Below are 13,384 nucleotides of genomic sequence, written 5' to 3'. Positions count from 1 at the left end.
GTTATATATCTATTTTTGCATTAACATATCTATCTACATCTTTATCTATTAAGCTGATCTATCCATGCCAAGTGCTAGCAGAGGAAGGTGATAGGCAGGGCTTGTGAGCTCAGAGGAGCAAGTCTCCTGTGGCCTGGGTTTAGGGAATTCTTTTAGAAATAGGGAGTGAGAAAAAAAAAAACAAAAAAACAAAAAAACAAAAAAAAAAAAGAAATAGGGAGTGAGGAGTTGGGAAGGATGATTTGCAGGGGTAGGTAAGAGGCAGCCCTGAGCACAAGAGATAGAAAGGAGACAGTGCAAGGGCGGCAGGTCAGCATCCACCAATGTGCCCACGGAGGGCAGGACGGGGCCAGGCTCTGCAGGAGAGCACTCTGAGTGGGGTGCCACTGCAGCAGATAACAGGACCAGGGGGCGTCGGTGCTGAGTGCTGAATGAGTGGGGCCGGCAGGTGGAGGGCCGAGGGAGCGTTGGCGGGGAGAGGCAGGGGAGTGGTGCCGCTGTGGGTGGCTCCCGGGGAACAGGTCCTGGGGGGGGCTGTGGCACGTGGGCCCAGCCGTGGCATGCACGCAGTCTCTGCTCCTCACCACCAGGGGTGTTCCAGTGCGGCCCCGCTTCGGTCGCTGCTGTCCGGGAGGGAGATGTGAACCTGGACTTTGACATGCCCTTCGTCTTCGCGGAGGTGAACGCCGACCGCATCACCTGGATCTATGACGTCTACAACAGCACGCAGAAGCAGAACGCCTCGGACGCTCACAGCATCGGCAGGTACATCAGCACCAAGGCGGTGGGCAGCAACTCTCGCATGGACATCACGGAGAAGTACAAGCATCCAGAAGGTAGGAGGCGCACTGGTGGGGCTGTGCCACCCCGGCCTTGACCGGGGGAAGACGCTGTGCGGGGGGAGAAGGGAGAGCCGCTCGTCCTCCCCGTGTCCTCAGCCCGTTCTGCCTAATGGTGGGAGTGCTCCCTGGCACCTAACACCCGGCTCCTCGGGGACAGAGGAGTTCCACTGGGGACAGTACCGTCACAGGCAGATCCAGCGCCCATGGACTTCTGCTGCAGGGCACAGCAGCTGTCAACCCAGCTCTTCCCCAGCTGTGTCCCTTTCCTACAACTGGAGTGACAGCCCTGTGATGGGACATCACAGGAAGAAACATCGCCCCCAGGAGAGGCTGCCCAGGGCTTTAGGAGAAATTTCTCAGTCAGCCTGTTCCCCTAGCCTCCAGGAAATACAGGCAGGAAACACCATGTGAACAAAGACATGGACAAAAAGACCCTGAAGATGTGGGTCCTTGCTAGGCATGCATCAGAGGCCCCCCAAGAAGCCCGAAGCACCCACCTGAATCAGCGGGAAGGCTCGCTTCTACAGAGCTGACGCTTGGCAAATTACAGTAGTTACTCTAGTCTGGAAGCTGCTTTGGGAGTCAACAGCCTTTGTTGCTGGGAATTCTCCAGAGTGACAGAGTTACACATGCAAAGGTGATGTTCATTTGCAGAAATAGCCCAAAGTAAATGAACGCTGGCTCTAGCAGGCCAGTCACTCTGTAAGGGGTCACATTTCTCTTTCTAGTCTATTTGGAAACAGATGCTTGGGCTGATCCTCAAAGAGCACAGGTTCTGAGGGGTCAAGAGCCATGTGCTCCTAAAGTCACCCTGAGCACACCCTCAGGTGAACCCCCAACACTCTCACTACTGCTGGCTGTTAGCATCAGCGACAGTTCACAGCAGAGGAGAGCTGGAAAAAGAGCTCAGGAGATGGGGTCTGACTCCAAGTCTAAGTGGATGACCCCTCTGGGTGTGATATTTGGGGACATTTGGAGGCATGGGCTTACGGTAATAAGATTGGTGGCCTTGGTGTGGTCCCCAGTTTGCCTCTGCAGGCCCTCCCATGGCAAGGGTTGGACAGCCTGTGTCTCTCAAAAACACATCCTAAGACCCACCCCAGGGCCTGCTCCATGCTCGGCTCTGGGGAAGCAATGAGGGGCATGGCAGATGGGGCCCCTGCCCTACACCCCCTGGGCTGAGCTCACAGATATAGGAGAAGTATTTTCAACACTGTCATGATGGAGAAACTAGTATAGGGGTCAGGGGACAAATAACTGAGGGCTGGAGGTCAATTCCAGAAAGTGCCAAGTGCAGTCCCTGACACCTGGGGAGGACTTATTATTAAATTGTGGTGAAGTGTATCTACTTGGACATCCGCGGCTTCACTGGAATAATGACCTCCCAAGGTGCCTTTGGAAGTGCACTGCCTACTTGGATATAGGTCCTATGGGTTCCTTCTCTTACTGTCATACCTTGCTTCTGCTCCTTAAGGGGCTCTGACTGTCCCAGCCAGACCTTCTAAGCAACGGAGGGGGGCCAAGCCATGGGCAGGTTGGGGTGATTCCCCGCAGGATTCTTGGCAATGCCCCAGCCTCTCTGCGTGACAGCAGAGCCGATCACCCTGTTACCCAGTTCTCCTTACTTAATGATGCCAGCTTGTCTCCGAGGGCCCCAGGGAAGAAAAGCTTATAAAATGGGTTGCCAAGCATTTACACAATGACAACACCAAGGGAGAAAACAGTAGCAGGAAGCTTGGTCCTGAGTAAGCCCATCAGGTGACCTATATAGGTATCTGGGCTCTGAGCCTCATTGTGCAAACACACCTGCTTTGAGGTCCTGGGCACAGGAGGCTCAGCTCCCGGCACAGACATCAGCCCTGGGTGTGGACTTAGAACTCTGCTGGATGATGGGAAGGCACCACAAAGAACCCAGCCCACCAGGAGCGATCAGCTTGGGTAATCTGGCTGCCTGTCTCCTTTTCAATATGAGGTTTGGGGGGATGCTTGGATTATGGGTGTAGATGCCTGGGGACTGGCCACCCCCTCCTCTACCTCTAAGCCCAAGATTAGACCAGTTACTTGGACAGGTTGCTTCTCCTCCTTAGGACCTTACTTCTAACATGATGGGCTTGGATGAGTTGGCCTCCGAGGTCTCAGCCAGTTGTTACATATAACTTATGGGAAAGAACTCGCTTCGTAGTAAAGTGCTTATGATAAGTCCTCTGGTGTCTTAAAACTTTCAAGTTGGTTGGGAAAGATGGGGGCTCTAAGTATGGTCTGCAATTAAAAACATAGTAACTCTTTGCATATGTTTGCCCTTATTCCTGGAAAATCAACACACCTTCTTATTAGTGGATCTGCCTTCAGGTCAAGACAGGGAGCCTTATGTGAACTGTGCAGCCCAGAGGCTTAGAAGTGGTTACCTGCCTTAATGCCCAAAAGCCATGACTTTGAGGGTACACGACGGCCATTCTCCGGGAGCTATTTATACCATCACGTTCAGCAGCACTCACAAGCTGAGCCACCATCAGAAAATCTGTCCTTTTTGTTTTTAAAATCTGAAGTCTCTCGACAAATTAAACTAGTCCTAACATGGAACCGAACCAACCATGGGAAGTTCTTCCTTGACGAGGGCAGAAGTGCCACTATGTGACTTCAAAGCACCTTAAAAACAAAGCAGAATAACATAGTAAAGTTATGAAAAAATTTTGAAAAAAATTTTTTTAGTGAAGCCAATTCTAAATTATAACCTTTTTAGAATGAACTCATTCTAATCTTTTTTCTAACTCAATTTTTGTTACTTATTTTTAAAGTATCTGTTCTTACAAGGAAACTTTTATCAATCAATCAATCAATAAAACAGAAAAGGAAGAAACCTAACCTAATTAGGCTGAGACAAATATCAGGCCATATGGTAATTTTGTGCAGGTGCTGATAAAGCCTTCCCTACAGCTGGAAATGCAGAGCTGACTGGGAAAGCGCACAGACTGGCTGGTCTGTGAGCCTCGTGTTAAGGAGGATGAAATGGAGAGACCCAGAGAGCGTGGACACTTGCTTGGATCAGAATCGTTGCGTGGCCGCAGAGCCAATTAGTCCCAGGCTGCCTTTCCAGGTAGAGCGCTGTCCTTCATCCGGGCTGCCACCCCCTCCCTGAGATGGTTCCCTCTTTTCCCACCACACAGGTTCCAGCCAGGAAAGGCAAGTGTTTGAAAAGGCTTTGGGGAAACTTAAACCCCATGCATCATTTGGTGCAACGTCTGCAAGACACTTGGCAGAAGATGAAAGGGAACCCAGCATTTCTGGGAAGTTCAAGGTCACTGGCATACTGGAAGTGGGCAAAGAAGTCAACATGGCCCTGATACTCAAAAACCTGACAAGAGACATGAAGACAGTGACCGTGAACATGACAGCCTGGACCATCGTCTACAACGGCACACTGGTACACGAGGTGTGGAAGGACTCTGTCACAATATCCCTGGATCCCAATGAAGGTAACTCATCCTGTGGTGTGTGGGGAGGCCGCGCATCCGAGGTGGCCGATGTTCTTTTGGGGTTGGAGAGTTCCTGTTGGAACGGATTCAGCTTACACAGGAACAACACATGGTCGCTGTGGTTAAGGCTTGGGTTTTAAAGGTTTGCAAGTCATGGGGAACAGTGCAAATCAGGTTGGTGCCAACCAAAATCCTTCGACATCCTGGGGAGAGGAAGGAGGGAACCTTTGGCAGTTAGCCACACCGAAGTATGTACCACTTCGCTCAGCCCGCAGAGAGCTGCCTTAGATCCTCTCTCATTTAGCCTTCTAAAAAGAACAGATTTTAGAATCACCTTTTACAGAGGCAGAAACTGAGGCTTGGAGAGATCATGACTTGCATAACAGATTGAGTGTCATAGCTAGTAAGTGGCAAGACTGGGATCTCCTAATGCTACAGCCAGGCCCACTCCCCATCTACTAGATTCTATCTCTGTCACTCCCCACCACCTGCCCTCACCCCAGGGCTCCCCACCCCCCATCCCACAGTGAATCACTTTTCACTTCCAGGTTTGACCCTGGAAAGGTGGCAATATACAGCAGGGTCTTAAACCCTTGTCTTGTGTTCCTCCCCGCATAGCTGCCAGGTGGGGAGTCTCCTGATTCCCGAGGGCAGAAATGGCTTTTCTCAGAGGCCTGAGAATTTGGGAGGAACAGAGACTCAAGGCAGATAGGTAGCACAGACAGGGAGGGAGCCAGGTGGAGCAGAAAAAGGCTGGTGCTCTGGGAGGATTAGCACACAGGTGTGTCCACATTGGCAAAATCCTCCAAGCTGTTATGAAAAGTTGGTCCTTACAAAGCAGATTAACAAGGGTGGGGTGGCTATTGGCTTCACATAAATAAAAACTGATTAATTATACAGCCGTCTTGAAAGAGCTCTGTCTGTAGGGAAACAGATGTTTTATACCTGTCAGAAGGCAGCATCCCTAGCTAAGTCTATCTTCTGGCGGAATTTTAGCCAAAATCATCCCCACACCAGAAGCAACCGTCAGGCTGCTAGCTACCTTCAAAGCCCAAGGGGAGAGCTTTTTTTGCATGTCAAAAATAGTTCACATGAGGGTAATGATTAAAACAAACAAAAACAAAAAGCCAACCCATTCTGCACATTCATCTGCCCATTCAGGGCAGGCCAGGCAAATTCCTCCAGTGCAAACAGCAGAGGCACCTTCCTCCTCAAAGAGCATATGACCCTGTGGGTATCAGGGCACCCAGGCCACCCAGCATGACCACTGAGAGAGAGGTGGGAGTGACCTGGACCACAGAGGAGGGAGAGGGCCCCTGAGTCTTGGGAGGAGCCAGGTAAAGAGACAGAAGCTGGGAAGGAATTGCCACCTGAGGGAACCATGTGTGTCCAAGCACGGAGGTGACAATGTGCCCATGTTGTCCAAGGACCAATGAGAAACACCAAGGGCACTTTCGAGGGAGAGCTGAGTTAGCTTCAGTGATGCAGGGCCAGACTGAGCGGTCTGAACTTTATTTCCGAGGCAGCAGGGAGCCATGGAAAAAATTTTGAAGTGACAGGGAAGAAGGGGAGTAAGATGTTGGGGGGTGGTATGCTTCTGAAGCCATGTCTGCCTGGTTGTGGGGGTGACTGGGAAGCAGGGGAGACCAGAGGTGGGCAAGTGGTTCAGGGTGCTGCCACAACAGAATCCCAGGCCATTAGTGGGTCTGGGAGGATCCTGAGCTCGTATTGAGCTAATCCCTCGCTTCCCTTCCCAGTTATTACTGTGTTGTCATCGTTAAGCAATCAGTTAGCATTTGTATTCTTTCCTGCCCTCTGACATTTTCCAGGATGGGAGGAAGCTTCAGTCCCTACCAGCCCAGTTTCCTAGGAAGCTACCCAGCCAGTCAGTGTCCTGGTGCCTCCCTGGCCCCTGCTCTGGAGGCTGCACAGAACGGGGGCACATTTCCCACAGAGCCCAGCAGGGAGGGTTCAGTCAAGCTCTGGCTGCAGACATTCCTGGCCAGCTCCCGCCACCTTGGTTTGGCATCAGCTCTGAAGGTTCCAGAAGTCAACCCCATTCCCTCTCACTCTGCCCTCCCTGGCTTCTCCTTCCAGAAATACAGCATCCCGTGAAGATCACATATGCTCAATATGAGAAGTACCTGAAGGCAGATAACATGATCCGGACTACAGCTGTGTGCCAGGTCTCTGAGGAGGCAGAGGTGTTGGTAGAAAGGGACATCATTCTGGACAACCCCAGCCTGACCCTGGAGGTAAAGAAGGGTGAAGGGGTGCCTTCCCAGCCATCCCAGCCCTGCTAGCACCCCCAAACCGCAAGGAAGCTCCTTCCCTGCTGAGGGGGCAGGGTATTGGGCATAGCTCAGGTCCAGCCTCTGCCAAATGGATTGGCAAGATTCCCACTCACACCAGTGTCCTTGCTCCTTATGATAAACAGGCACATTTCCCCACAGGCTCCTTTGGTTCTGGCTCCAGATACACTGGGGGGTGTCAGCTGAGAAGCAGCTGGAGAGACTCCTCGGCTCACTCACCCAGTCAGCTCTGAGCACCTGCTATGGTCTGGGTTCCGCCAGGCTCAGGAATCACAAGGAGTCACAAGGGGTGGGTCCTGCCCGCAAGGAGCCTACAGCCCAGCCCCTGGCCATGTCTGTGGAGCATTTCAGAATTAGGCCCACTCACTTGCATCTCTCCACATTCAAGATGCCAGAGTTACAGAATCATGGACTCTTAGGAGCCCACTCTCTTCACTCTTCACATACCCCGCCTCTTCACACATGAGTGAACCGAGGCCCAGAGAAGAAAAGGGAACTGCCATCACTGCCAGAGCCGGGGCTGGACCTCAGGTCCTGGGATTCCCAGCCCAGGACCATTTCCAGGTGTCTGGGTGTGTCCTCAGCCAGCAACAGCGTCTTCATGGTGGTTGAGGATGAGGGGTCTCGGTCTCTGCTTTTAGGGCTTGCTTTTGGCTCTGATTGGCTCCCAGGGTCCTTCCCAGGAGCCCAGGTTGGGGGAGGGGGGCTTGCCGGTGTACTGAAACACCCGGGACCACTCTATCCCTTTCTCAGCACTAGGGCCCGTCCTTGTACTGACTCCAAGCCTGTCTCTTCCTGTCCAGCCTAGCTGGCACCCTCCCCCTAGCCCATGGTGGAAGACAGTAGAACCAGACAGCACAGGTCTGAGGGATGAGGTGCTGGCAGTCAAGGATGGCCAGATGGATGGCAGAGGAGATGGCTCTTCCAATGAGGTCCCACAGAGAGCCTCACAGGTCACAGGTCAGGTCCACCCACATCTCCTGTACCTACTGTCTGCCCTGGCTGCCTAGACGACACTAGCCTTTTCTGTCCTGTCACAGTGCCAGCAGCATTCTGAGCTTCTAGAGGGGCCAGATGATTGTGGCTGCCCCAGTGCCAGCCTTCCCTAATCTGCACCCTAGTCTCCAGGATTCCTGACCTCAGAGGACAGGGACCAAGGGGTGCCTACTCCCGAGCCACTTGCCTGTTCCTGAGCTCTTCTGCTCTTCTGGTGGGTCTGGACTGGGCTCCAGAATGGGAATCGGTCCCTTACCTCAGAGGGGGAGCCAGTGAGTGGACAGGCAGTTTGAGGAGGAGCAGAGAGGGGCAGCAGTTCAGCCCTTGGACCTGACCTTATATCCAGGCCCCATCATGTATCAACAGCCACACTGAGTAAACCTTGATCTCTGTGTGTCGGGTGTTCCAACTCTGTTACGGGGCTAACAGAATACTTTCCTTGCAGGTACCATGTCCTCAGAGAAGCCTTTCCTGGAGCGCCCTCTCCCTGCCCATCCAAATGAGGCAGGGTCTCCAGCTATACGCCCTGGAGAGCCTGTGTCCTCTCATTTTGTGACATTTGCTCTGGTTGAACTTATACCTTTTTTATTTTTATTTTTTAAGATTTTGTTTATTTGTGAGGGACACAGAGAGAGACACAGAGACACAGGCAGAGGGAGAAGCAGCCTCCCTGTGGGGAGCCCGATGCTGAACTTGATCCCAGGACCCTGGGATCACACCCTGAGCCAAAGGCAGATGCTCAACCCCTGAGCTACCCAGGTGCCCTGAACTTATACCTTTTTTGTGCACTTGTTTGGTCCTCTGTCGGACTGTCAACTCCACCAGGGGAGGTGCCGCCCCTGTTCTGGGCGTTGTCCGTATGATATCATAGAAGCTAATCAGAATTGGTAAGCTGAGAGCACTGGGCTCCAGCACGCATCTGCCCCACTCACAAGAATCTTCATTGTCACTCAGTGCTTGTCCTCTGTGTGCTGAAGCCTCTTCCTGCCTCCCAAGACATTTCCTAGACCCGCACCTCCTCCCTGCAGACATGATGGGCAGCGGAGAGCTGCTTCCTGCGTGAGACTGGGAGGTGATGCTGAGTAGCAGCCAGTTCAGTTATGAAGACATTCCGTGTTACAATGATCAGTGTTTAAATGAGGGTAGTTTTTCCCTATGACATTCCTTTATCCTCAAACATTCTTATAGCTTTATCTTTTATTCAACACTTGCTCTACACCTTTTGGATTTCCATATCAAGTCAGCTTTGTCTCTAAAAAGCCTATATCTTTAAAAAGAAGATTAGAATATAAACAGGCGGAAAAGGTGCCACCAAGAACTTTCTTGCTTAATCTTTTAAAAAGGCATCTGAGGGCACCTGGGTGGCTCAGTCAATTCAGCATCTGACTCTTGATTTCAGGTCAGGTCATGATCTCAGGGTTGTGAGATCCGGCTCCACATTGGGTGTGGAATCTGCTTAAGATTCTCTCTCCCTCACCTTCTGCCCTTCTCCCCACCTCTAAAGAAGGCATCTGATCCTTCTTTTGGACATCTTTGTCTGAATCTCCTTCTAATCCAATGTCACCTTCAGCCTTGAGAGCATCAACGCAGTCTTGTCTTGATTGAAAGAATCAATGTGTAGCTCACTCAGAGTGGGCACAGATTTCAAAACTCATGAGGGTAATCTGTATGAGAAGATAATAATTCAGGTGAAATCCCATGACCTTATCTGGCACTGATTGGCAGCAGGCATTGAGGATGTTACACTGTAGAATCAGACCATGAAATCTGAACTTTGTTCCATAGGGTGATGTCCTTCATGTTGGCCCGTGAACCACTGATAATCAGGCACAGATTTCTGGTGGCTCTTACCCTCTCTTTTGGGTGCATATACAGATTTGGGTCAATGGGCCAGGGCGGTGAGCAGCAATAATGAAAGAACAAATCCACAAAAATCTCAAATTGAATATCAATGTGAAAAATACAGCATTATTACCGTAGCCTTGTTGTATCCCAGTGGCATAAAATTATGCTTCGTGCTTCACATCCTGTCACACCTGTACATGAGTTCCATGGGAAGAATTACCAAAGAGATCATGGTCTCAATGCTTCAGGTTTGCACAAAGTATTGGTAGACATCCCAGGATGCAAAAAGCAAAGGCTCCAGAACCAGAGAGGCCTTGGTTGTTGCATTTATCTAAAGCTTTATTGCTGTCAAATGGGTTGCTGTGTGGATGAGGGGCAAGAAAAGAAAAACCATGCAAACAACAGATGATCCTCCAAAGAAGGACAAAAGAAAGCCAGCAGCCACACCGTTTCCAGACCTATTTCTCAGACGTTTTCTTCTACATTCATGATCTCATTTAGTTTCTTCCGTGCAAGGGAGGGAGGGACAGTGAGCCTTCGTTAGCGGATGCCCGGCCAGGAGAGGTGATGTGTCTGCTCGGTCACGACTATTGCTTGGAAAAGCACAGCTTTCTCTTTGACAGCAAAGAGTCCAGGTGGCTTTTCTCCGGTCTCTGACCAGAGTCAGAGGGGTGCAGGTGGGGTGCAGGAGCCCTGTCTAGACCACACGTGGCACACAGGGAATCCTTGGGCCCCTGAGGTATCGAAGGACATTGATAGACTGGGGTGTCATCAGAGGAGAGTGGCCTGAATTGAGGTGGGGGCCCAATGCCTTGTCCTCTGGACAGGAGCGTGAAGCTCTGAGCAGGAGTGGAGGTCTGAGCAGGGTCAGGCCTCCCGGGGAGGGCACATCTAGGCTAGGAGGGAAGAGACAGGACCAGTGAGTAAGAGCCTCAAGGAAAGTACTGTCACTAAGTTCAGAATGAAATAGTCTCCAGCCCTCTGAGCTGCCCGTGTGGAACTTGGCAGTCCTGGGAGGTGGAGCTTCCCTTCCCAGGATGACCAGGCAGGAGGGCCTGGGAGCCCAGGGGGGAAGGTAAAGTGCCCTCAGCCACTACAATGTGCCGCCTCTCCCACTGAGCCTGGTGTCCTGTCCGAAGCATGGGCATGACAGCAGTTTCCCGGGAACCCCCCGCACAGACGCATTCCCATCACCCAGTGGCCTGCCCAGCCTGGTGGGATCTCAGCAAGAGGCAAGTGAGATGAGCAGCTGCACTCTGACTCCGTCAACCCATTCTCCCCACAGGTGCTGGACCAGGCCCAGGTGCAAAAGCCAGTGAATGTCCAGATGCTCTTCTCCAACCCGCTGGACGAGCCGGTGAAAGACTGCGTGCTGATGGTGGAGGGCAGCGGTCTGCTGCTGGGCAGCCTCAGGATTGAGTGAGTCCCAGCCTAGGGCCCTGTGAGAGATGCTGAGAGGGGTGCCCCTGGGAGAACCTGCAGGTGGGGAGGCACATTTGCACCTGGCTTGGGGGTTTGCCAGGCTTGAACCCCCGGCAAGTCCAGATCACCAGAGCTTGGAGCTGGTCCTCAAGGGCTTAGCAGATGTGAGAGATCATGGAACTCCTCCCTCCCCTGCTGAGGGGCCCCATAATCCAGGGAGGGAGCCAGAGGGAGCCACCTCACCAGTGCAGGACTCAAGGGCCACAGAGGGCCTGCCTAGCCTGAGGTCCGGGAACCCCCTCATCAACACTGACCTATGCCCTTCCCCACCAGCGTGCCAACCCTGCGCCCCAAGGAGCGGTCTCGGGTACGTTTCGAGATCCTGCCCACTCGGAGCGGCACCAAGCAGCTGCTCGCCGATTTCTCCTGCAACAAGTTCCCTGCGATCAAGGCCATGCTGTCCATTGACGTGGCCGAGTGAAGGGCCTGCGTGGCCCCCATACAAACTTGGGTAACACGGAGCAGGCAGGGCGCACCTGTGGAGTGAGCCCCCTGCCCATGCTGTCCAGCCTGGGAAACCCACAACATCCCCTCGGTGGCCTGGCCTGGATGCCCAGCCTCCGGCACACGCCCTCGCCCGCACTCCCAGGCTGGGCTGGCTCCACCGGGGCCTGGGACTTCACTTTTGCACATTCCCATGAGCCCCATGGCCCCCTCAGCCCCCCAGCGCATCAGCGCTGCAGAACAGAGTGGCACCTGACCCAGCGGCTCTCTGAATGGATCCGGGGAGAGGACAGTCCGGACTGTTTGCTGATCCCAAGCCTGCAGTTGGGACATTCCTACTCCTCCCTCGGGCCACAGCGGAGGGATGGGGATGATTGGCTCTCTGACATGGCACTCACGTCTTTACACTCAAAATAAAGGTTAAAAAGAACACAATCAGGCTCTCCAAGGCTGCTGCTTTGCCGAAGAGGTGGAGGAGAAAACGGGGCGGGGGCCGTGTTCTCCTGGAGAAGGGATGACCCAAAGGGGCTGTGCTCCCCACATCCTAAAGTCCAAAGGGAGCGGGTTCGTTCTGTGTGGCTCCGGGTGCAGAAGGAAAACATCCTCTAATACGATGTCCAAACATAGATTAGGCTGCCTGGAGAGGGAGCGCCTCGTTCCGTGTGGCTGCTGGGTCAGCTCTACGGGTGTCAGAGTGGGAAGGGACTTCAAAGTCTTTCCTGGAACCTTTTTGCTGAGCAGGCTCCCGTGGTGGCCCAGCCTCTGTTCACGCTGGGCTCTTCCCTCCTCGTGCCACACGGCCCCTCCTGAGCCAGGAGGCCTCAGCACTGCTAGCTCAGCTGGAACCTTCTCTGCCTTCACACATGCTCTGATGATTCCCCAGTCTTTGCCTCTTGAAAGCCCATCACTTTACTGTCACTTGTGCTGACGAATTTTGTTTTGGCAATTGTGCCTCGCTTTCTGAATCTAAGGGACCAGTCCAGGCTAAATGGAAGCTTCAGCCCCACATCCAGCTCAAAGTGTCTGCCGATGCTCAGCTCAGGCCTAACCTACTCTGTCTTCCATCCACCTCCCTGCTCCTACTGCTTGATCCATCAGAGCTGGAGAAAAACCATAAAGGTCTGTCCCTACTGGTCCCAAGCTGACACAGCTTGGCCACTGAGGCTGTCTGTGTGGCTGCAGTGTAAAGGCAGCCTTTCTGAGCTACAATCACATCTCCTTGATCCACCAAGCAGGGAGTGAGCTCTCTGGCCCCAGTTGGCCCTCTCCTCCTCCTTCATCTCAAGCTGCTCCAGGCTCAGCTCCCCCGTCTCCCCAATTCCCTGGGGGCAGTCAGCACCAGAACCTGTGCCCACTTGCACTCCCAATGTCAAGGAACCCTCACCAGGCCCCAGCTCTATTGTCTGGATGCAGCAGACGTCCCCTGCAGAAACAAGGGGCTTGCTTCTCTTCTTGGAAGCTCTGCCACTCTCTCCAAGTGTTCTGGGGGCCTTGCCCGGGGACTCGGCCTGGAGATGGGATGTTCCATTCCTCCTCAAGAGATTCTGCACCAGTCCCCAATGAGGAGGGCTAGGGTGAAATTGACAGACACCAACTCCAGTTTCTGATAGAAAGGAGATCCAAAGATGTCCATATCTTCTGTCCCTGTGAGGCCTGCCCCAGACCTTAATTCCCTCAAGCATCTCTCATCAGCAAGTATTTCTTGAGTGTATACTTTGTGCCAGGCTCTCTGCCAGGCATAGGATCAAGAGAGATTGAAAATCAGTCATGGTGTGATCCCTGCCCTTGGGTTTCCACCCTCGAGGGGGACTCCTAAGGTGTGATGTTAAAAATCCATGTGGAGTTTCTAACCAACCCCAGGCACATGTGTCCTGTAAGGGTTGTATCTAATAGAAGCCCTCCATCCCAATGGGGTTCTAGAGAATTTTAGCAATGAAACAAAGGAAAGCAGGCAGCACTACATTTATTTCTGGGAGAACCAAAGTTGGAG

The 13,384-nt window shown here is 52.8% G+C and overlaps 1 protein-coding gene across 2 annotated transcripts in view; it reads left to right on the top strand.

Moving 5' to 3' along the window:
* Window positions 1-11,829, top strand: part of TGM3 (transglutaminase 3) — a 40,209-nt gene extending 28,380 nt beyond the window's left edge. For both annotated transcript variants that reach the window (XM_025469521.3, XM_049100770.1), the window contains exons 9-13: window positions 591-836; window positions 4,007-4,315; window positions 6,413-6,570; window positions 10,754-10,887; window positions 11,224-11,829. In XM_025469521.3, coding sequence (XP_025325306.1) covers window positions 591-836; window positions 4,007-4,315; window positions 6,413-6,570; window positions 10,754-10,887; window positions 11,224-11,371 — 995 coding nt within the window. In that variant the 3' untranslated portion in view covers window positions 11,372-11,829. The remainder of the gene's footprint in view (window positions 1-590; window positions 837-4,006; window positions 4,316-6,412; window positions 6,571-10,753; window positions 10,888-11,223) is intronic.
* Window positions 11,830-13,384: the final 1,555 nt, after the last annotated feature.

Source organism: Canis lupus, chromosome 24, assembly GCF_003254725.2.
Source record: "Canis lupus dingo isolate Sandy chromosome 24, ASM325472v2, whole genome shotgun sequence".
Classification (NCBI taxonomy): Eukaryota; Metazoa; Chordata; class Mammalia; order Carnivora; family Canidae; genus Canis; species Canis lupus.
This window is presented reverse-complemented; position numbering and strand designations above follow the sequence as displayed.